General features: G+C 46.6%; 1 protein-coding gene across 2 annotated transcripts in view; it reads left to right on the forward strand.

The window, feature by feature from the left end:
- The first annotated feature begins 694 nt into the window (after nt 1-694).
- The window catches only part of magi3b (membrane associated guanylate kinase, WW and PDZ domain containing 3b), a 108,024-nt gene continuing 86,000 nt past the window's right edge, over nt 695-22,718 (forward strand). Inside the window, exon 1 of one of the 2 annotated variants that reach the window (XM_028997685.1) lies at nt 695-1,560. In XM_028997685.1, the coding sequence (XP_028853518.1) occupies nt 1,254-1,560 (307 nt within the window). In that variant the 5' untranslated portion in view covers nt 695-1,253. The remainder of the gene's footprint in view (nt 1,561-22,718) is intronic. The other variant, XM_028997684.1, reaches the window with a different exon arrangement.

The following is a 22,718-nucleotide window of genomic DNA, read 5'->3' on the forward strand; positions in this document are numbered from 1 at the left end:
TCCGGTTTCCTTCCGCCGTCCAACCAGGCGACCCAGAATCAGCAGGTGTCAGTGTGTTTGCAGAGGATTTTTTGTGCAGTCCATGATGGTTCAAACCCCACTTACTACCATTGTGTCCCTGAGCAAGACACTTAACCCTGAGTGTCTCCAGGGGGGGACGGTCCCTGTAACTACTGATTGTAAGTCGCTCTACATAAGGGCGTCGGATAAATGCTGCCAATTTAGTTGGAACCCCCTCCAGCCCCGTGAAAAAGAACGGAGGGCTGCATTTACCGCATTTGGCCAGAAGGTGGCAGTTTTGAAACGTTCTCGGTGGGCCATTAAAAATTGCCTCGTTTTTAACGCCGAAGTTTTTAAGTGTGCATATTTCTCTCACACAGCGCTGTTGTAAACAGCCAAGCATTCTATTCTTCAACGGGGACACGTTTCTTCCTTCCAGGCGGATCTCGTTAATAATACTAACGAGTGACACTTACACCCGCGTATCGAATGGCCCGAAATGAATAATGTATTGTGATTCCGTAATAACACACATTATAATAATATAGTTATAATAACACATACATAACACATGGGGTGATATCAGGACGTCCCGGACGAAGTTGACGGGTGAGACTTCATCCGCCGGGGTTCCGAGACCCGAGCACGACTGACACGACCGGGTATCTCTCTACCTCTCTCTCTCTCTCTCTCTCTCCCTCTCTCACACGCACACGCGCGCACACGCGTACAGAGGCGCGCGCGCCGTCCGCGGCAGCTGAAACTTGGGGCTTCAGACGCCCGAGCGGCCGCGACAGGGAGCGGGCAGACTCGGCCCGGCCGCCGCCGCCCCCGCCGCCTGACTGTCCTGCCCCCCGCTCGGCGGATCCCGGACGGCCGCGTGGGGTTTTTTTTTTTTTGGTTTTTTTTGAACGCCCCTCCACTCGCGCCGCTTTTGCTTTGACTGTAAAATTGCGAGTTGAGTCGCTGCCGCGGGTTTCACTGCCCGCGAGTAGCCATTTTATTTTAATTTGCTTTTTTTTTTCTACTAGCGTGAGTGAGATTCCGACCATTTTTGATATTTATTCAATTCCATTTTGTCCCATTGGAGATTTGGACGTCCCTTCGGGCAGCGCGCGCGCGCTCCTCGGTGTAAACACTTGCCAGGAATGGTGACCATGATGATGATGATGATGATGATGACGATGAAGCCGCTGCTGCTGGCGCCGCCGCCACTCGCCCGATCGTAGACGCAGCAGACGCGGAACCCGACCATGTCCAAGACCCTGAAGAAGAAGAAGCACTGGTCCACCAAAGTGCAGGAGTGCGCCGTGGCGTGGGGCACCGGCGGCGACTTCGGCTCCGTGGTGGAGGTGCGCGGCGGCGCGGAGCACGGAGAGTTCCCCTACCTGGGCCAGATGAAAATGGACGTGCTGGCGTGCCACGCCGGCCGCCTGCCCTACTACGGCGACGTGCTCCTGGAGGTGAACGGCACGCCCGTCAGTGGACTTACCAACCGCGACACCCTGGCGGTCATCCGCCACTTTCGGGAGCCGATCCGCCTGAAGACCGTCAAACCAGGTACCGGCTCCGGCGCGGCGAGTTAACTTATTACGCAATCGGGTCTGATCTGGGGGCTCTTTGGGGGTCTGGAAAGGTAAGTACCGGGATCCTGGAATAACGAGACGAAACCCACGACCGCAGTGACGTCACAACACACCCAGTTGTCTGTTAAAGTGTCACGATTCCCACAGGTTTAATTGTTCAAACCCAATAGGCTACATTAATATCGAATGGCAGTACACCGAGAAGTGGTGTAATGCCATATTGACTTGTTTGTCCCGCACCCACACTGCCACGGATCTGCACACACAACCCGTCTTCCTTATTAGAGACATTTATCCCGTCCCCTCGTTTGCAATGGCAGACGAGATGGATACGTGTCCAAACATACGTCGCCGTTGTGTCTGTACGACTGTATCAGTAACTGCTGGTGTGTGTGTGTGTGTGTGTGTGTGTGTGTGTGTGTGTCAAGCGTGGCAAAAAAAAAAAAAAAACAGTCAGAAGCTGATCGTTGATGAAGATGCCCCACAGACACAGTCCCCTGGCTGTAGTTTCTTAAGAAGCAGACCTCATGTCAGGTCACGGCACCATCAATTCTGCTCCCGGCCCTGAGACGCCAACCAATCATCTTTCCCGTCCTTCTGGAAATCTAGAAGTGAATAACCATAATAAAAAAACTGGATTGCAAAGGGCCGAAAAAAACTTGGAAGGGGGGAGGGTGTGTTGGTTTCTTACTTTACGGTGTCCCACGCAACATACGCGATCTTGCCAGAATTGTCGCAATCTGACCCCAGAATCAGGTAAACATCAGTTGGCCCGGAATAACCAAGGAAGAACCAAAAAAAAAACCTAAAAAAATAAAAATGCAGCATCCGTGGCAGCTGAGCCCTCGGCCTCTGGGACGCAAGGCACACCGATCGCTGTGTGTGTGTGTGTGTGTGTGTGTGTGTGTGTGCGGTCGTACGGCGACGTTAACGTTGCGCCGCTCTGCACGCCCTCCGGCCCCTCGCACCGCGGTTTATGCCTCGCTAACCAAGGATGATTAATAAAGGGCCAGGGCCGGGGATGGATGCGAATTCAGTCAACCCTGGACTGCGAATCCACTCCCACGCCACGTTATTTCAGCTTTTAGCCATCGATGGACCCTAAAGACCACTGGCCCGGCTTCCTGCTGGCCCGGCTTGGCCGCGGCGCGCTCCGGCAGGTTGCTGGAGCGATCGGCAGCGCCCCTGCAGAAACGGTAGCTCGCATGTTTAATTCAGCCGCGCTGAATAATGGATGCGGTGAGTGGGATGCCTGTGCACTCCGAGCGGCGCAGCGGGGCCCGGAGGCTCAGATGTGACGCGTCCGTCGGCGCAGGGATGACGATGGCGCTGCCGGTGACCGCCAGGCCGGGATCTCCTGACTCTCTCCGCCCGGATCTCTTTGGAACTGTGTGCCGAGGTCAACGAAGGTTCCACCAGAGCAGCGTAGGCCCGGTATAATAAGAAAATGATGAGGACATCAGGACTTCTCAGTGTCACGCTGCGTATATCTCCCGGTCCCCACTGCTGCGTAAACGGCTGCAAATCTGCGGATGAAGTTGCCCGTTTTATAAAGGTAGCTGGGGGCCTGCATGCACTGTTTAACACGCTACCTCCGATTAGAACATATGCTGCCTTTAAATAAAAGATCCCAGCAAGCTCATAACGGGGGGAAATTGGCCATTTTTTAATTGGCTGCTTGCTACAGTCTCAACTCGAGTCTGGAGGTCTATAGAAAGCCGTCGTGTTAGGATATTTTTATTGGATTATAATCAGAAAAATCTTAAGAATACACGAAAGTGTTATACAGTAAGTACGTGCCATAGTGATCACTATATAAATTCACAAATGAACTTAACAGTGAAATCTGTCTTTTTTCATCCATCTTCAGATAAAGAAGAGAAAAGCAGGACTATTGCATCGCATAAGTTGTACTGGATAATAAAGGAAGCACCCCCACACCATGCAGAACTTTTTACTGGTGTCACTAATCGAGTAACAAACCTCGAATCTTTAGTCTTTATTTGGCTCTTTTTTTTTTTCAAAATGTAAAAAAATAATAATCTGCAAGTCAGCTTTTCGTTTGTATCGTATTTGATACTTCGGGCAATAGCAAACATCATCATGCACTACATTGGGAGTCCAATCCCTATCTTACACCTCGTGGTCCTGTGTAAGTTCACATAAACTTTTAGTTTTGCGATGGGCTCTTTCTTTTTTGAATTCTTTCATTTCTCTCTCTGCTTCAGGCTAGGGGTCGGAGGGGATATTAACCATTCAGAATGACCAGACCCTGTAAAACTAGCATTACTCTCTTTATTCCAATTCATTTCCCAACCTTTTGCCTTTAGGCTCTTTGTGTTCTCATTATTTATAATAAGACACATATTAAACGTAATAAAGGGCAGAGTGGCGCAGTGGTTAGTGTTGCAACAAGGTGGCCTGGGATGGAACTGTGTTTTTTATGCCGCTGTAATAGGTGTAGCACATGTGTAGAGTTTGCTAATGTAACATCAAGCATGTCTTCAGGACTTACAGACATAATCAAATAGAAATAATTTATTGCTGATTGCTGTCTGTATCTTGGAGAGGAGAAACCAACCACCTACATAGCCCTTTTTCTGACACCCAGGCGATGAACTTTAATTTTAAAATGTGAAGAACACATAGCAATGATTGACAGCTGTCATGCACCCTACCTACCCAATCTTGACTATTTCAACCCCGTCCTGTCAACACGTCACAAGTTCCAAGGCTTATCGCCAGGTTCCATCTCCTCCATTTACCTTGGTTTTCAATGCTCTTAATACCTAGCATTCAAAAATGCAATCTCTGATATGATAATCTAAGGACGATGTCCACTACCAAACCAGACATGCAGATTATAAGCACTTTCATTCAAGCCTTCTGATATAGAATCTGATATATGAAATTCCCCCCTCTGTGTGAACTGCGCTGATGAGGACATCCATGCATTGGTAAATGCATTGGTAACTGGTTTTGCATGTGGGAGGGACTGTGGCCCAGTGTGTCCAATGATTGCTGGGATTGGCTCCAGACGACCAAGAAGGTCGATCTAGAATTAATCAATCTTGGCGGTCAAGAGACGACCAGGATGACCAGGTTGTTTGTTGACCGCACAGACTGATTTATTGTGTAGCTTACATGTCTGGAGAGGATTGAATTGCAAAGGATGCATGATGTATTGCTCTAAGAATGCTGAATTTGCTGATAAATCTCTGGCGTATCTAACTTTAAGTGCCCCGCCCAGTGAGTGTAATAAGGGAATCTGCTTTCAGGCTGGCGTCCCTTTCACGGCACCATATTTTACATTAACCGCTGATTGCGCTGATAGGGAAGAGAGTGTGTAGATTCAGCTCTAAATTTCCCATGGTGTAATGCTATCAGTTGCAAGTAGGGGTTAATCAGGCTAATGCACAACTCATAGCTGGAAGTGCCTTTCAATGGAGTCATCCTCTTGACCAGCCGAGCTTTGTCATTCCAATGAGCTTTATGGTGGCGTGCCAAAATGCTCAAGTACTCTCACAAACCGAGGGGTCCCTGGCCCAGCTCTGGCATCTGTGCTCTGTGTTAGTACGTCTATCCAGGCTACCTGTGGCATATCAGTCGTGAAAAAACGGGGCTGTTTGCAAACTGGCTGCCATCAATCAGTTGTGAATCTTGTATCGTCACATCACAAGAGACGTCCATGTTTTAAACCCTTTTGTGCTTGGAAACTGGGCCCTATTCCAGCAGTCTTGGGGTACAAGGCGGCATCTACCCCTGGACAGGGCGTCAGACCACACAGTGGAGAGGTCACTTAAGGAAGAGGGCTGGGTGGTTCTTTGCTGTTCCAGCAAATGCCACAAACCTGGAAGGGTGGGGACTGCGTATGTTGCTTTATATAATACCATGGCACCTTGTGGCATCAAATTCTCATTTTGAATCAGGAAGTCTGTAATCAGTGAAAAGATGGATGGAAAATGCAACAGCAGAAAAGCACGGGGCTATTGTAAAGTCAAAGGCGTAGACAAACTACGCTTTTTGTTGGTGTGTAATTACTTCCTTCACCCAGGATGGCCATTTTAGTGATGATGATTAAATATCTTGTTTCTGCATTGTTTAAATCTATTTATTTATGTCAATCCACTGTGTTCCCAGAGTTCTCTTTGTTTGGAGGTTTGGTGTAGTGGCCTAGATTGGCCATTCTTTTGAGACTGCACCCTGAAGTGCACCAGCGTCTTGTCGAGCCCTTTTTTCCCAGCCTTTGACTTGAAGATCGCCAGCATGGACTCCAGCTTCCCATTAACCCTGATCTGGATGAGCAGGATTTGAAAATTGATTTTACTGTTTGTGGAGGGATTCCATGTATTCAACATGGCTCTGACTGGAAACCAGTTAACCTATTAACCCGTGTTGCTCATGGGCTACTGTCCCTGCAATTAGTGAATGTCACGGCCAAAGCGCTGTGCAAATGGCCACCATCTAAATGAAGAAAATTCAATGTGGGTCAAATGGTTAATTTGACGATTAATGTCCCTCCTTTGTCACTACAGGTTATGACTTGTTTGTCTGTCTTCCTAGCTGTAGAACGCAATTTACCCTTGACACGTGGCATGAAGTATTGTTTTCCTGGATGTCGGTGAATTTCCTGACAACCCGCAGACTTCTGAAGCCCTCATTTTTCTGGCTTGGCATAACAGAGGAGGATGAGGGCGCCTCAGCGAATCCGTCAGAGATGTTTTTCAGAGAGAGCCCTGAATGGCTGTGACGTGGACTGGGCCGGATAGGCTCTGCAAAGAAACTCCTGGCTGATTCGGCACCAGTGGACCGCTGACTGCAGTCAACGCCTCTCAGAGACACGAGAGCTTGTCAGCCACTGGAAATCGCCTCCCCGTCACCCTTCCTTCATTAGCGTCTCGCCTTTTCTTCTCCCGCACAGCTCGGGCTAGTAATACACTTGCTTTTCAAAAACCAGTTATTTGGGAAGGAAGCGGTTGCCTCGTCAATGGCCGATGGAGCGCTGAGTCGTCGCTGAACGCATTGTTCGCGGAGTGCTCATCGCGTAATCGCCATGGATGATCTTCTGGCACGTTCAACGATCCTCCTTTCTGCAGTTTCTGTCAATGGCCCTTTGCCGATTGCTCACAGACTGTGCCGCTCTGTGTTGTCATTGTTCTCAAAGATAAGCGTTGCTTATTGACATGGCGGACGTATTATTTCCTTCAAAAGCATGTGCTCCCTGTTCCATGGTTGCACTACGGAGCTGAACCCTCCCTGGTACCGTCTAATTCTTTCCACTGCAATCCTGTTGGTTCCAGTCTAGTTACCAGTATTGTCTTTGTGACATCTGGGAACAGACAGGGCATTTCTTCATGAAGTGTCTATGTGATTAAAGGTCCTTAAGCATGACTGTCATCGTGCACTATGGCCCGTTGACTTTTCACCTACAATGCTTGCCCCCCCATTTATTAAAAAGGCAAAAAAATGCCTGTCCAGAAATGAGTGCTTATTTATTTAATTGAGATGTCATTGACAGCAAATGCACTGGCATCTAAACAGAGACAGACCGTATTATCCTGTCTTCAATTTTCAGCTCTACAGAGAGGCTTTGAAAAGCCCATTTGAACTGAAGATATCTTCTCATTTCTTAATACTGCGGCTATTTAATCAGAGCGTTTCGTCCATTGTGGGCATGACTAGTTGGGAGATGTACATTCAGTCCAGTATCAGGATGAGCTCCAGTACTGGTTTTATGTAAAAGTACCACATTTTATATGAAAGGCTTGCAAAGCATTGCTTTTGAACTGCACTGATCGGTTCCATATTTCCAGAGGTAGTTTGTAATAGGCTGCATCATTTCTTTATGATGAAAAGAAGCAAACTCATATGGTGTTCCAAACTGCATTTTTCCCAAGTGTATTTGCTGCCCGGTTGGTTTCCCTGGCTGGAATATTGCCATCATGACATCATCTCCGTGCAGTGAGGGGCACTTGCAGCTTTATGAAATTTTATTAATTCATCCTGTCAGTCAAATTTTACATCTGTTTGTTCCTAATTGATGGTTCGTTCTGCTAAAATGCAATCAGACAGAATCCGACTGGAACGTCCTTTTGTTAGCAGCGATTAATTTTCTGTTTCTGGTTTCAGTGTCAGAGCTGGGTCGTTGAGCGAACCCGACTGACTGATCAAGTGAAGAGTAAACAACGGCGTAATGAAGGAATTCAGCCGACCATTATATTCTTGCAACCGTGGCCATTACCTGCCCATGAACATGTCCCACTCTGTCATTCACCACTAGCGTTGGACTTATTATCCGGCTGTGTCTCCCCGATGTTTATTTACTGGAAGAACAGACGGAATTGCCTCTAATTGGCTCGCCCGTTATATGGAGCGCCATTTCCAGTTGCCCTGCTCTTTAAAAGGAGCGTTAGTCTCGGGGGTTGGAACACTGGGAAGCCACGTTGACAATCAGGCCTAAATCAGATGGGAGGTGATTATGACCCAACGTTAGGGGGGGATTAATGAATAAAAAAACCACGCAGCTCGCACATATCCCACTAACGGGACAACTGCCAGCGATGCTGCAAGATGGAGAGAGAGAAAGAGAGAGAGAGCTGGCGTAATGATGAAGGAAGTGTGTGCATCGGACAGAGCTGTCAGGAGGACGGTTCTCTTTGAGGGTGAGTATTGGTTTGTGTGTGTGTGTGTGTGTGTGTGTGTGTGTGTGTGTGTGTGAAAGAGTGAGCAAATACTGCATAGCGCATTACTGAGTGCATTAAAACCGTGAATCAAGCCAAAGAGATGCATGGGCAGAGAAGCAACAACGTGCAACGTCGTCCATTTGCAAGGACGGGAGGACGAGGCAAACGAGATGGATGGAGGGCGGGAAAGGGGAACGGATGAAAAGGATGACTTAGTTAATGGAGGGGTGGGTGAAGAGATGGGCGAGTAGATGGAGAGATGAAAGGGAAGAGCGGCCATCTGACGGGTTGAAGGAGGCTGATGGAGATAGAGGCCGGGATTGATGATCCCCCTCTTGTGATCCGACAGGGTTGCACACGTTTGCAGAACCTTCTTGTTCTTCATTTGTTCTCTCGGCCCCCGAAAGTCGGCGCTGGACATTGTTTCCTTCCCTTTTTTCTCTGAAGCCTCAGGAGGCAAAACATTGGCTCTGGATTAAATTCTCGCAAATCATGATTTGCTGCAACTGCTGCAGATTGAACCATTGATGTAACGATTCATATTTTAATATACAAATTTCTGAATTATGTTGATTTGGCTAAATTATTAACATAATATGATCACACAGATCAAACAGATCGCTCTGTTTGTAGATTTGCAGTGAACTGTATGTACAGTATCACAATATATCATAATATAATCATACCTCGACCCATCCTTGCCAATACACCCCAATTAAACAGAGAGATCGCCCCAAAGTAAGTAACCCTGATCCATCCCATAATAGCACCGATATGACCCTAGGAAGTGAGAGTGCAATTCCGGACGTGGTTTAAAACAGCACCAGCTTATTCTTCTTGCCCATGATTTGTAGCCCACCTCAGCGGCGGCAGAACAGCTGGCTACGCTCTCCGAGAATCCGATCCTGCATCGGCTGCACACGTGCGCCCGCATGCCAATGAGGCGTTAGCGGCGAGACAGAACGTGGCTCGCCGATACGCCAGGTCACCCCTCTGAATGGGCTCTCGGGCCCCGGTGAAGAGCCGCGTCTTTATCTATTACCATGCGGCCCACGTCCCCTTGTTTCAGCCCGGGTGTCTCTGTAAAGTATATTTCGCAGCTTTACCGGCCTGTAGTGCCATTAGGAGTTGATTGGTTTTACCTGGGACTTGGACCCCAGCTGGCAGAATTTGGAAAACCGTCGCTGCAGAGCTTCGCTGGCTGTGATGCCACTCGTCGCCCACCCCACCCTCGTGGTGCTTTGGGGCCAGTTTTTCTGGGATTACCGAGAGGCGGCTAGAAAGCAGTGTCCGGAGGATGATGTCTGCATTAAACTCGTTACATAACTGCCGGTAATCCCCAAGGCCTCTGGCGGCCCACAGGCATGTTGGGAAATGGAAAGGGGTGGGGGGGGAGTAAGACAGGTTGTTCTGTGTCAGGGTCACCGCGCGACCTGGCAGACGTGCCAAGTCATCCTGGCCACATGCGGCTGCCGACGTCGCGCACGTCCCGTCTGGGCGAAAATCTTCAACCATCCCCCCACTTTCACTTCGGCACGGGTGTAAACAGGATCGAGCATCGATTTTGTAATGCGCTCGTTTCCTAGCTGCATAAATAAGGATGATTTGTAGGGTCGCGTGTGTTTGACCCTCCCCCTACACCTGCTATTAATTGGACTGTTACAGAGCTTCTGATTTCAGAAGCAGAGACCACAACTTGAAGACAGGACTGATAATTTTTTGATCAGGTTTAATAGTTTGCAGTGAATTAATTGTGATTAATCGTTCGTTTAAACATTTTTGCACTCTCTGCATGCCTGAATAAAGCCACGCCCATTTCGAACGCACTGCATGCAAGTTGCTCTCATGTTTGAGCACAGCAGCCAGCAGTCTCCATTTGACATTGTATTTTAATATTAAATATTTATAAATGAATTACTAATTACATGAATGATCAATTATTAAATAAAACCTAGACGTAGGAGGGGCATTCATGACGCGCTCTAGTTATGGTCAGTTCACCAGTGTTGAACTTTTGTGAAGTTCAACACATCTACGAGCTAAATTCATAATTAATGAGGAGAAATTGCAGGTTTTGCACGTATTTTATTCCCCGCACCCAACGGTGACTTCAGAAGCAAAGAACACGCTGAACCATGACTTCAGCGTAGTGTTACACCCCTAATGGCTCCCCGTCTTTCACCCGCACACGAGGGCAGACGTCACCACGCGCCACGCTTTGCTGCCTCACCATCCTTGGAGGTGTGTGTGTGTGTGTGTGTGTGAAATGCGGGTTTAAATATTCATGCCCAGCAGTGGGGACTTTTTAAGCGCTGTTGCTCGGGGTGTCATGTTCCGCCTCTCTGGCTCCTACGAGAGGGTGTGAGTCGGAGACAGATGGTGACATGGGTGTGTGCAGGTGAGTATCTGTATGCGTGTGTCTGTGTTCATGCTAGTTTGCGTGGATGTTGAATGTGCACCGCTCGGCACCTGAACCCCACTGTGGTCTATCTGCCTGCCTCAGAAAGGTTATCTGGGTCCACTTATGATGGTCTGACGCTCGGTTTTAATGAGCTGCACAACTCGCGTCATTTCAACGGCGTTGAAACGGCCTGGCTATTTTCGGCCTGCCCTTTTACCCTTTTTTTTTTTTTAGGGTTCTTCATTAGGGTTGGGATGCACATATTGGATGGCCAATGATTTCTTTAGTTTGGATTGTAACCTTCAGTTCTCCAGCAGACTTTTCTTTTTGTTAAAGACAGTACAGACAGTGGTGGCCTAGCGGTTAAGGAAGTGGCCCCGTAATCAGAAGGTTGCTGGTTCGAATCCCGATCTGCCAAGGTACCACTGAGGTGCCACTGAGCAAAGCACCGTCCCCACACACTGCTCCCCGGGTGCCTGTCATGGCTGCCCACTGCTCACTCAAGGTGATGGGTTAAATGCAGAGGACAAATTTCACTGTGTGCACTGTGTGCTGTGCTGCTGTGTATCACGTGTGACAATCACTTCACTAAAAAAAAAAAAGAAAGTGCAGTTTTAAAAGTAAATATTTCGAATTTAAATATTGAATGATTCAGAATTTACCCTTAAGTCTTATTTAGATAAAATCGTATATGGAGTTTTACTTTCCAGTGAGGTTTTAAGTTAATTATTTCCTTTTTTTTTTTCCTGTTGACTGTCATCATGATTGTTAATAAGACCAGCAGGTTGGATGCTGTGATGGCCGGGGGCCGCCGGACTCTCACAATCGAGCACAATCCGGCCTGATCGATCAGGGCTCCATAAAGAGAGAGAGGCAGCCACTGGTCGGCGCGGCTACGTTAATGTGTTCCCGCAGATGTACCATGTGTCTTATTTTCATTATTGGTTTGTGTTTGTTCCTGTTGACCATCGGGCCGGTTCCTTCCTGTTTTTGTGAATAAATTCCTTGATCCAGATGTCCCGCTTCAGCGCTTCTTTCCTCCCTCAGCCGATGTGGCTTTTCTTTCGTTCCGTATCGACTTCCATTTCATACATGCTATGTAGTTCAGTTATGGGATGAGTTCTCGTGTGAACCGAGATTTTTGTATAGCCCAACAATAGCTCTGTACACCATGAATGGCTGAAAAAAAGCCAAATATCAGCTTTCTGGTTAAAGCAACCCTGGATTGTGACATGCCTGCGTGAGGCACAGCCCAACGAAAGAAAACCGTCTCTGCTTCACTTTCACCCTGGCCGCATGTCACCATGTGGCATCTGAGAAATGAGAATTCGCTGGACGAGACATACCTGCGTGTCCAGACGCTTATCTCCCACGACAAATACCAGAGAGAGTACATTCCTCAGTCTGTCCCACGGCAGAGCGGATAAATTGGGCGCCTTTATACCACCGAATGGCATAAATTACCATCGGTAATGTAGGGGGTTATCTACTGTAAAGGCTGTCAGAATAATTGTGCGAAGGTCACTATATTGCCCATTACAGCCTGTGCCTTCAATGTTTATTCATTCATTTATTTCTTTGTGGACGAATTAGGTACCGCCGACATTCATTTTAACCCGCATCATCCAGGCTAAATCTCATTCGGTGATTTAATTATTCGGCAGGCTATTCCTGTAAGGGGATGTAAATACTTGAACCATGACAGGCGCGTGAGTCAGCCAGTTTGAGAACGGAGCGCGGCGGGAAGTTTTGTGTCGGGCGCTCGGAAGCTGAGTTGGGCCCAAATATGGTTTCAGCGTCGGATGGCGCACTTTCTACTTAAAGTGGAGTGATTGTCTCATGTGATACACAGCAGCACAGCACACGGTGCACACAGTGAAATTTGTCCTCTGCGTTTAACCCATCAGTGAGCAGTGGGCAGCCATGACAGGCGCCCGGGGAGCAGTGTGTGGGGACGGCGCTTTGCTCAGTGGCACCTCAGTGGTACCTTGGCAGATCGGGATTCGAACCGGCAACCTTCTGATTACGGGGCCGCTTCCTTAACCGCTAGGCCACCACTGCCACCACTGGCAAAAGAAGGCGTCTCCATGGCAAGATTCAGTTCAGACCCTCTTGCCAAAAAGACTTGAGATTTGAAGTTATCGACGTCCTTTTTCAGCACCCTCACCTCTTGGAACGAAACCGTCCCAAGGACAGTACACTCCGCCCCGCCCGTCCCGCAGCGGCCCACGGGGGGAAGGCAGTGATTTAACTGGATCAGGACTGCATTCCGGAGTGGTTTGTTGGCCTGGCAGCCGGGACTGTGGTGAGAAATAAAAGTGATATGTGCCTTGACAGTCCCCTTGCCCGGCGTGACAGCGGCAGTGACGGGTCCTGAAAGGCGGAGGGATTAGGGAGCTCGGGGGGGGTTAGCGAGTGTTTGTCACCCTTGCTGGTGACAGCGCGGGCTTTAGGCCGACTGTCTTGCACCCCTGCAGAGAATGTTTGGAATCTTTCCCTGCCTGTTCTGGTATGAGACGGAGGGACCGGAGGGGGGGCATGCAAGGTAATGCTGATTAAAAACCGGTTTTACTTGAAGGGATGAGCGGCTGTTTTGCTGATTTGGGAGGCCGCCCCTTCTGTAGTTGCGGTGCAGCGGTAATTACTTCTCGCTGATTTCACCCTCTTGCTGCTGAAAATGCTTTTTAATCACTTACACGTACAATTCATTTGGGTTATATTGTTCTTTGTGAGGAAACCCACCTCCCATCTATATGAAGGCATCAGTATTAATACTTTCTGGAAATTATGATGTACCTCAGGGCTCCAGATTGTGACTATGGAGGACACAAGAGAGATTTATGCTAACAAAGCATCAAATAAGCTCACACATGTTCTGTATTATTTTGCTTATACTGAATTAATATTATTCATGAATTTTCAAATGAAAGTAAGTTGTTTGCATGAATAATATATGATATATTTGGTTTATTAAACCTATTTATACATATTTATTCTTTAATTCTTTGATTTTGTCTTCTTTATGTATTGATACAAAAATAATTTGGTTCATAATTGATACAGAACTAAGCTCTATTGTTCCATATTGTTCATCTTAAAGGAGTTACAGACTAGGATCTGTAGACAATTAGCAGTTCTGAGTGAAATTTCGCATTGGAATCTCACTGTGTGCCTAGGGCCAAGTCTGTCTGCTTAGGAACCTATAGGAATTCTGGATGGAGTAAAACATACTCACACAAAGAAGAAGAATTTGTCACAGGGCTGCCAGTATTATGCCCAAATTTTATTTTACACTCACTTGGCAGATGTATGTGGATGTCATAAGCATATTGCATCATAGCTGTATTGTCTCAACAAAATGTAGCCGCCATTGCTTATTGTACAAGCAACAAATCGGAGAATGCGAACTCACCTAGCTTTAGCTCATGTATTGCGACATAACCTGTTTCCCTGTGCATAATGAAGGGGGTGTCTAGATCCACCATGCATGGCACTGATTAGCTCAGACCTGGCAACCCTGCAGCACAAACCGCACATTTGGGAAGCACAGAACAAGAATGATGAGGAAACTCGGGGTGATCATCACAATCAGTGTGTCGGAGACAGGTGCGGGAAACACGCACACTCGCTCACACACACACACAGCCACCTGCATGGCGCTGCATGAACAAACCCGATTACACGTGCCCTTGCCTCGCCTCAAATGTAGCTGGTGCATCCTGATTTAAACTCATGTTAATATTACAGTATGAAGCCTTACTTGGGTTTCATCATATCTGCACAGTGTGTTTCCGTAAAGTTTAGATCTACCCATAGGCCCAAGAAAGTCAATGGGCTCATATAATTGCTTATAAGAAAAAATTAATTTCAGTTTACAACATATGCTACCTAGACCCTGCCCTACATTATACTTTCTAAATGAATTCTGTTATGATATGAACTTTAATTTTGAAAATGTATGCCAGAAATGCTGTTAAAACTAGATCCATGTGACACACATGGATCTCTTGCAGCAGAGTGAGACGTTATAATGTTGTCACCTGCGCCCTGCTTATTCTGTCATCATTATCTTGGGTCTCTCAGTGTGCTGCCTGTCTGTGAGGAAAGAAGACATTATGAGCGTGATAAAGCTCAGGTTTCTTTTTCCCAGCTGCGATAGCAGCGTGTCTTATCACGTGCTTTATCTGGAAGTGTGAGAGCAGACGCCATCTAGCATTGGGGTGGTACAAATCCGAGCAGCCCTCGATCTCCCACCCCATCCAATCCACGAATGGCTCAGAGGTTAATACCTCAATCTTCCCACCGCATTTCTAATTTACTTGTGGGAAATGGGGTAAAATATGGACCGCTTTATTCCCTGCACATGTATATATGCCCTTTAGTCAGAACTCGTCACTGCCAATACCACTTGGGCGGGAAGGGAATGAGAGTTGACCAGTGGTGTGTGTATGTGTGTGTTGTAAGGGGATGTTACTTTACGTACGTGTGTGTGTGTGTGTGTGTGTGTGTGTAAAAACATGCAGACACTGACAAAGAATGAAAGACACAACGAGACCTCAGGCTGTCTACATTGTTAACATTTTGCAGACGACAGAGACACACAAGTGACTGCATTATTATTATTATCAAGATTTCGCATTGACATCCACCATTCCTGTTAGGTGCCATTTCTTGTAGCTTTTTTTTTTTTTATGTGCCAATCAATCATTTCATAATTGAGGCCTGTAGCTGTGCAAAAAGTTTACTTTTTTTGGGGTAGTAGAAGTCTGGGCCCTGTTTTCAAACTGGTGCTAAGCGCAACCATGTGCATCAAACATGGGGCATGTTTGATAGTCTTCATGATTTACATTTATTAAAGGTTTGTGTTTGTGTTTGTGTGATTGATTGCGTTTTCCCTTATCTTGTCATGTCCCAATAAAGATCTTACAATCAATCACTCTGTGTCCGCACCTGCCCTGATCTTCCCTCTGTCCCTGCGCCCGGACTGCAGCTCACGCTCATCCGTCAACACTCTCACCGTAATGCCAGCCGGCAGCACACAGAGCCACAGAGCCAGGCTGCTTTACGCTCCAGCTAGCCCTGCTCGCCACTCTCTCTCTCTCTCTCTCTCTCTCTCTGTCTCTCTCGCTCTCTCTTCAGGGATAATGGGTAGCAGAGGGAACGGCATCCTCTGCTCTGATGAGCAGCTTTTCATCAAAGTGCAGAGGGGAACACAAGACCTTGTGTGTGTGTGTGTGTGTGTTCACGCACATGAACACACACCCATAAAGGCACACAGGCCCCGAGTAAACTGCGTGTGTGTTTACTGGGTCACACGTTTTTCTCTCAGGCACATACGTACTTATTGTATCAGGGATCATTGTTTGCATTGCTCTGGGTAGCAGAGGGCAGAACGTGGAACGTAAGAACCCTGTGAGGCTGAATCAGAGCAGTTGGAACCGAGGACTGAAACCAGAGAGTATCTGTCTGTGCCTGTTCCGGCTCGGATGTCTGGGAGAGACGGGCTGAAACCGGCTCCACCCGTTCTCCGCGTCCCCTCGCTGGGAGCAGCACTCTCTGTTTGCTTTCTCTTAGCCTGTTCTTCCAGCCCCACATTTTCTTCTGACAGTAACTGGAGTTGTGGGTAAAGGAGCACACCTTTGTTCCCGCTCATGAATGGCATGGCTGCAGCCAGGGGGACACACACTCTGCAAACAGAGGCACTGTGTGTGTGTGTGTGTGTGTGTGTGTGTGTGTAGAGTACAACTAAGTTAAATATTGATTTGTGCAATATTTATGCAATATTGAAAAATGCATGAACTTCCTTATCAGTTTACCTGTTGGTGCAAATAGGACTACATATATTTCAACTATTTCATTTTGGTTTCATGTAGACACAAATCTAGTGGTCAACCCGACATTATTATAATTCATATTTCAAAGCTATAGTAAAATTCTTAGGAGCCACAAACCAATTACATTATGTCTGAATGCTTCACAAGCAGATTTTATGCTTTTATGCTTTGGTTGCAGTTGTTGCTAGGCAACCATAGTCTGTTCATGAATTGCATATGCAATTGATTGTTGTTGCCTATATATTTTTTACATTAAATATTAAAAAAAAAAAAGTGAAGTGATTGTAAAACACAGCACAGCACACGGTGACACAACTAAATATGTACTGAGCAGTATTTTGCTCAGTGGCACCTTGGCAGAACCGGCAACCCCACTACCCCACAAATATTACATCAATATCTTTAAACCACTCAAGATTCTTAACATTTTAACCCACATTGTGTATGATTCAGCACATCTGCAGTACTCATACAAAAAAAAGCTTCAGTGTATTTGATTGGCTGGAGATAATAACCTCCTCCAGTGATTGGCTGATCGCTAACTTGCGTCACCGCATGTTTCAAGTGCTTCACTTCAAGGCTGCGGCTTTGAGTTTTTGACGTGGACAAACTGCTGTGTTGACTTCACCGATGTTTCTGGTTGCGCAACACTCTCGCACGCCCACATACCTGCATTGCAGGGGACTGGATGCTTTTTCACAGCTTGGATAATTTGAGATGCTCTGTATCATCTTCACCACTGGTCTTGTTTGAATTATCAGATTTTTTTTTCCCTTCTTTTTATTTTAATGCAGCGATATAATTCAAAGCTGCCTGCATTCTGGCTGACACGGCCTCGATCCTGCTGTAGTTTTCACATCACGCAAGATTGCCGCCCTTTGAGCCCATGCTCAGATTTTAGCTGTTTGAAGTTGCATGCTCCTCTCCGGTCCCCTTATCCCAAGCCGTCAGCCACGCTTCAGCTCTGAAATTCCTTCCCATGCCTCTCGAAATAGAACTGGGCCGCCACTGCTATTGTTGCTGCGGTAGACATGGGCTTCATTATTGTAGCGGGCTTTCATATGTTCGGTGTTGCTTAGCGATTATCTGTGAAGGCATATACACACACACACACACAAACAAGACTTGTGAATGGCGCTGTTGAAGAAGATCCCTCTCCCCGTGACCTGGAGAGCAATGGTCTAGTTCTGCAGAGACCGGCAGTGTCTGAAATGCAGTAAAACCGTCAGAACGGGTATGTTTGTTTACGCTGCCAGTGAACATGGGTACACATTCCTAATGTGCTGAGTTGCTCAGGCCTTGCGCTTCCTGCATACTTTCACACTCGTAACAAAATATCTTGGTGTGGATGTGGATCTTGGTGTTTTTTTTTTCAGATGCATTTTGGGTGAAAAAAAAAAATCTTATGGTCCGGCCTATACGTTAATGGAAAGACTTCAGTCACATGTTCGCATATTTCATGTGCACATGGATGCATGTATTTTCATATTTGCTTGTTACTGGTGCAAATGGGTGGTAGTAGCCTAGTGGTTAACACACTCACCTATGAACTAGAAGACCCACCTTAAAAACCTCACTTATGTCCCTGAGGAAGACACTTTAACCCTAAGTTGCTCAAGGGGGACTGTCTCTGTAACTTCTGATTGTAAGTCACTCTGGATAAATGCTGTAAGGGCATCTGATAAATGCTGTAAATGTAAATTGTTGTAAGCATGCCATTTCTATATATATATAGTATAGAACTATATATATAGTATATATAGATAAAAAAATATATTAAACTAATCTTCTCAGATTGAAAACATTTAAAAATGTGTTTTAGCTGCCTTCTCCTAATAAACTGAATAAATTATAATTTTTTAAAAATCCATGTGTCTCATTTTGAGGCCAGAAAACCAAGCAGCCTGTCACTGCCGCTCCTCTTTAAGCGGCTGAGCGTTTGACTGGAGGACAGCGGCTGGTGATAAGTTATTTCTCAGGCATGACTCAGTGAATGGCCACTGAAGTGAGTAGTCTGTTTAAATAGGCTGGAGAAAATAAAAAACAGTCCCCCACAGCGCCGTGGGTGATGAGTGGCGCAGCAGGCCCTTCTAACGTGGGCGCCAGTCAGCGGTGGGCGTGTGGGGTGTGCATCGTGGCACGGCAGGCTGGCATGATTGTGTGTGTGCTCGGCGGCGGCTGCAGATGTGCTCATGAAATTATGGAGAGGGTGAAACGATATAAATATAATACCAGCGTTTAGAATATGAAAGATTCAGATCGGGGTCCCCCGTCTCATCACCCTTGCACGGACTGAATTTGTGTCGAGTCGATTTTTTGCCAGAAAGCGTTTTAAGATCAAAGCCAAATAATTAAGCTGACACTTAGCCCCCTAATGTCAATTATGGACGGGAGTAATGTGATCTGTGACCTGTTAAGATGTCTGATTTAATGGACTATGCCTGAAATGACTTTATTGAGGAGGAAGGCAGCTTTTAATGTGACGCGGCATCCAGAATTGAGGCATGACTGGTTCTGACACTGCCTTCCCCCGGTTCCAGGTTTCCTTCGGTCCGGTTCTGGTGTTCTTGTGTATATATATATATCTCTCAGTATGTCTAACCGGCATTTACACCTCGTTTCTGATATAAACATGGTTGCATAGCGTATAATGTGAGCGCATCGTATTGCGCGAGTATGAGGAGCGTGTGCTCTTGCGTTCTTGTATATACCATTTCTCTCAACAGATTTTTCCTCTGAGAATGTGTCTGAAGATCAGCTGCGTCCTCTTACATTCGTGTCGTCCACACCATCGGAAAAATACCTTTTGCTCAACCCCACTGGGAATTAGTGCTCAATTCTATCCTTATTTACAACAGAATGTTCCTTTAGGGTATTTAGGTTCCTTTCGTTTTGTAATGACCTATTTACGGTATATGTTTATGGTATATTTTTATTCGATTTGAAACCATTGCATGTGTGTTTATTGTGTGTGAGTTGGGTCAGGTTATGTATAAATGATGCAAGAACATTTTTTTTCTATGTGAAGTCTGTAATCTATGCCATTCTGGCATCTGTGTATTGTATGTGTTTGTGCTTGGTTTGTGTGTGGCATTTGTGTTTTTGTGTAAGTGAAATTGGTGTGTGTGTGTGTGTGTGTGTGTGTGTGCTACAGCATGATCCAGATGCAGCTCCGCTCCGCTCTGCCTCTGAAGTATTTTTAGCCGCTCTGAATTATGAATGCCTGAAAGGCCGCGCAGGCCCCAGTCGCGCCGCACACTGTACGCCTGTGTAAGTCACCTGTGCAACTGCGGTGCGCGTGAACACGGAGACGGGATCCATGCTGTTTCACACACACACACACACACACACACACCTTTCCTTTATATCCCCCATCCTCTAACACACTCCAGGCTTCTCGCCGCGACATCGGCCGCATGTGCTCGTGTTCGGATGGTGTGAGAACAGACGCCGGGGAAAGAACAAAAATCTCCAATTAGGAGTTCATTTCATCTGCTTACCACTCGCCCAGTTTTATTTGTGAGATTACAGCCTGAGAATCAGTATGAATCCCTGTACTAATCCATTAGATTAGGGTGCACAGTTGGTAACCAAAGTTCTGAACAAATCTTCCGCAGGAAATACCAATGGGTGCTTTTAGGAAAAATGCCACGCATTTCTCACTTGTCCGTGTTTGGCGAGAACGTCTCTCCGGAACAAGGCCACCCCCATCCGCCCTGGCCGCGCCTCGGAGGCGTGCGGCCCAGGCTAAACACCTGTCACATCTGGTCTCGGCTCTCCAGCCCGCGGGCCAGGTCTTCTGAGAACTTCTGTCCGCTCCGCTCACGCTCGCTCTGGTGATGGTATAAAGCCACGAGCTGCTGGACGGAAGGTTGAACAAATAAAAAAAAGTCCTTGACAGACGAAACAATTCCGCTTGGAATAAATAAGCGTCCATTCAAATGAATACTTGGTGTTCGGAGTAGCTGTTTTTATGATTTTATGACCAGCGTTTATCAAATGTCTGCCTCATATTCGAGGCTTCTGGAAAAAAATGAATTTTTGCCCTGCAAAGTGGATTAATGTATTCTTTTCAGCGTCTGGAAACCCGAGCCGAAGCACAGAGAAAAAAAAACACTCCTTGTGGACACTGCTGTCCAAGGACAGACTTTGTGTATTAACCGCTGAAATATTCATGCATGTGTGGTGCCAGTTCCACTCTCCATTCTTCCTTTTACGGTGCCGTTGTGCCCATATGGCCGTAGAGAGATTTGATAGGACTAATTGAGGTCTCGGAAGTAAGGGTGACCGATTGTCATTTTGATTTGTTTGTTTGGTCCTCACGCTGTTGTTTTCGTCGTGGCTGTGCTTCTTTCGACCCCGTCTTTTGGATTTCGCCCTGGCGGAATCAGGTTGCCATAGTACAACCCTCCACAATAGAGTAGAAGTCATTATGGGAGATGTTCTTTGTGTGTTTGGGTTTCTTTGAGGGCGGACAACCCAGGGAGGGAGAGAGGGACATGCTGGAAACCCCGTTTTGATCACCGGATCTCGATGGTACCAGATACGGTCTTGTTGGTTGGGCACTCCTTCACACGGCCCTATTCTTTGAGGAGCATGCCCACATGCTCCGTCATCACAGGCATCCCTCACATATGCCCCAGTCATCCTTTGTTCGTCCCAGGGTGCTGCACAGTGTCTCTGAAACGGGGGTCATCCTATCCTGGTTGGTGGTTCCCCTCAATACTCTTTCCCTGGGCACACGCCCAACAGCAAGCCGTTCCGCTCACGACACCATATGCTGTCAAAGGAGGGTGCCGTCATCCCAGCTGGCACCAACCATGCTACTTGACCCCAACACCAGAGAGCCAGACTTTATTGCAGGTAGTCTGGAGCCAAATGTTGGAAACGATTAATTCTCTGTAATTAAGATCATTAATAATGAAAAAAACCATGCTGGTGCATTACGCAACGTGATGGAAATCCCGGTAATCAACTGACCACCACGGCTGAACGCATAACACCGACCCTGCTGATTAAACACAACCTCCCTGCAATGCCTCTCTCGGCCTCGGCCCCAAAGACCATCCATCTTTCCCTTCACATTTGCTGCCATTCCCCCATCCTACCTTCATTGTTGCCCTGCTCCCCGCCACTTTCTCTCGTCTCCTCCACTCGCGCTGCGGTTTCTGTCCTCCGGTGGATCTTATTAGAGACACAGATTGCGCTCTAGATTAGACCAGGGAGAGGTGGAGAGAGAGGAGCCGCCATCTCTTTGAGGACCCAGGGCAGCGGCTCAGGTGCTGGAGGGTCCAGGCTAAGTGGCATCGAAGGTGACCGGGGGAAGATGACAGGGAGAGGGGCTGAGATGCCTGGATCCCAGGGGAAGGTTGTTGAATTATAAATATCATCAGGAAGAAAGTCGGCAGTAGTGTACGGCGAGTACAAATTCATTTACTCAGACACTCAAGGGCTGTTCATTAGTGGTTATTGCGACAAAAAGGCTTTTTTTCATCTTGCTGCGTGAAAGTGCTTCAAATACGGTTACTCTCCCAATACCATTATGTAAAAAGTATAAAGCCTAAGTGGACTTTTAGTGAATAAATAAACTGAAAGGACTGTAGCTGCCTGCTTTATCTTCTCCTGGAAGATCATTTTCAGCAACATTCAATTAATAATTATTAGGCATGGGATTCATGCAGTAGTAATCTTCACCAGTATTATAGATATAGATAATTATTTTCAGAAGGAAACAAATAGGTGTAAATAAATAGGTGAACCACGACTAGATGTCACCTGCATAACTGCATAAGAAATTCACCCCCTTGGTGTCTCCAAAATCTTATTATTCCAGCATTAATGAAACTGAAGTCCATTTGAATAGGAATGTACATTTTAAAAATGTAGAAATTATCAATAAAATATTTTGCCTACTACTTGACTACTAGACTTTTTTTTACTTAAATGTCTGAAATAGCTGTGTTTGGTTTTTTTACATTTGGGACCTAGATCGTATTCAAATTCAGACTTTTATATGTTTATTTAAACATTTGAAACTGGTTCTCTAACTTACCATCTATCTATTTGGTTTGAGGTTCAGTCTACACTAATGGCAGCTATCACGCACCAATGTGTATTTTGTCTCAATATTCTGTGTCTCAAATATTCAAAATTAATGACTAATAAAATGTTGGCCACGGAAATGAATGTTGCCATCAGTATGTCTGCTGCTAGT

This window comes from Denticeps clupeoides, chromosome 12, assembly GCF_900700375.1.
Source record: "Denticeps clupeoides chromosome 12, fDenClu1.1, whole genome shotgun sequence".
Classification (NCBI taxonomy): domain Eukaryota; kingdom Metazoa; phylum Chordata; class Actinopteri; order Clupeiformes; family Denticipitidae; genus Denticeps; species Denticeps clupeoides.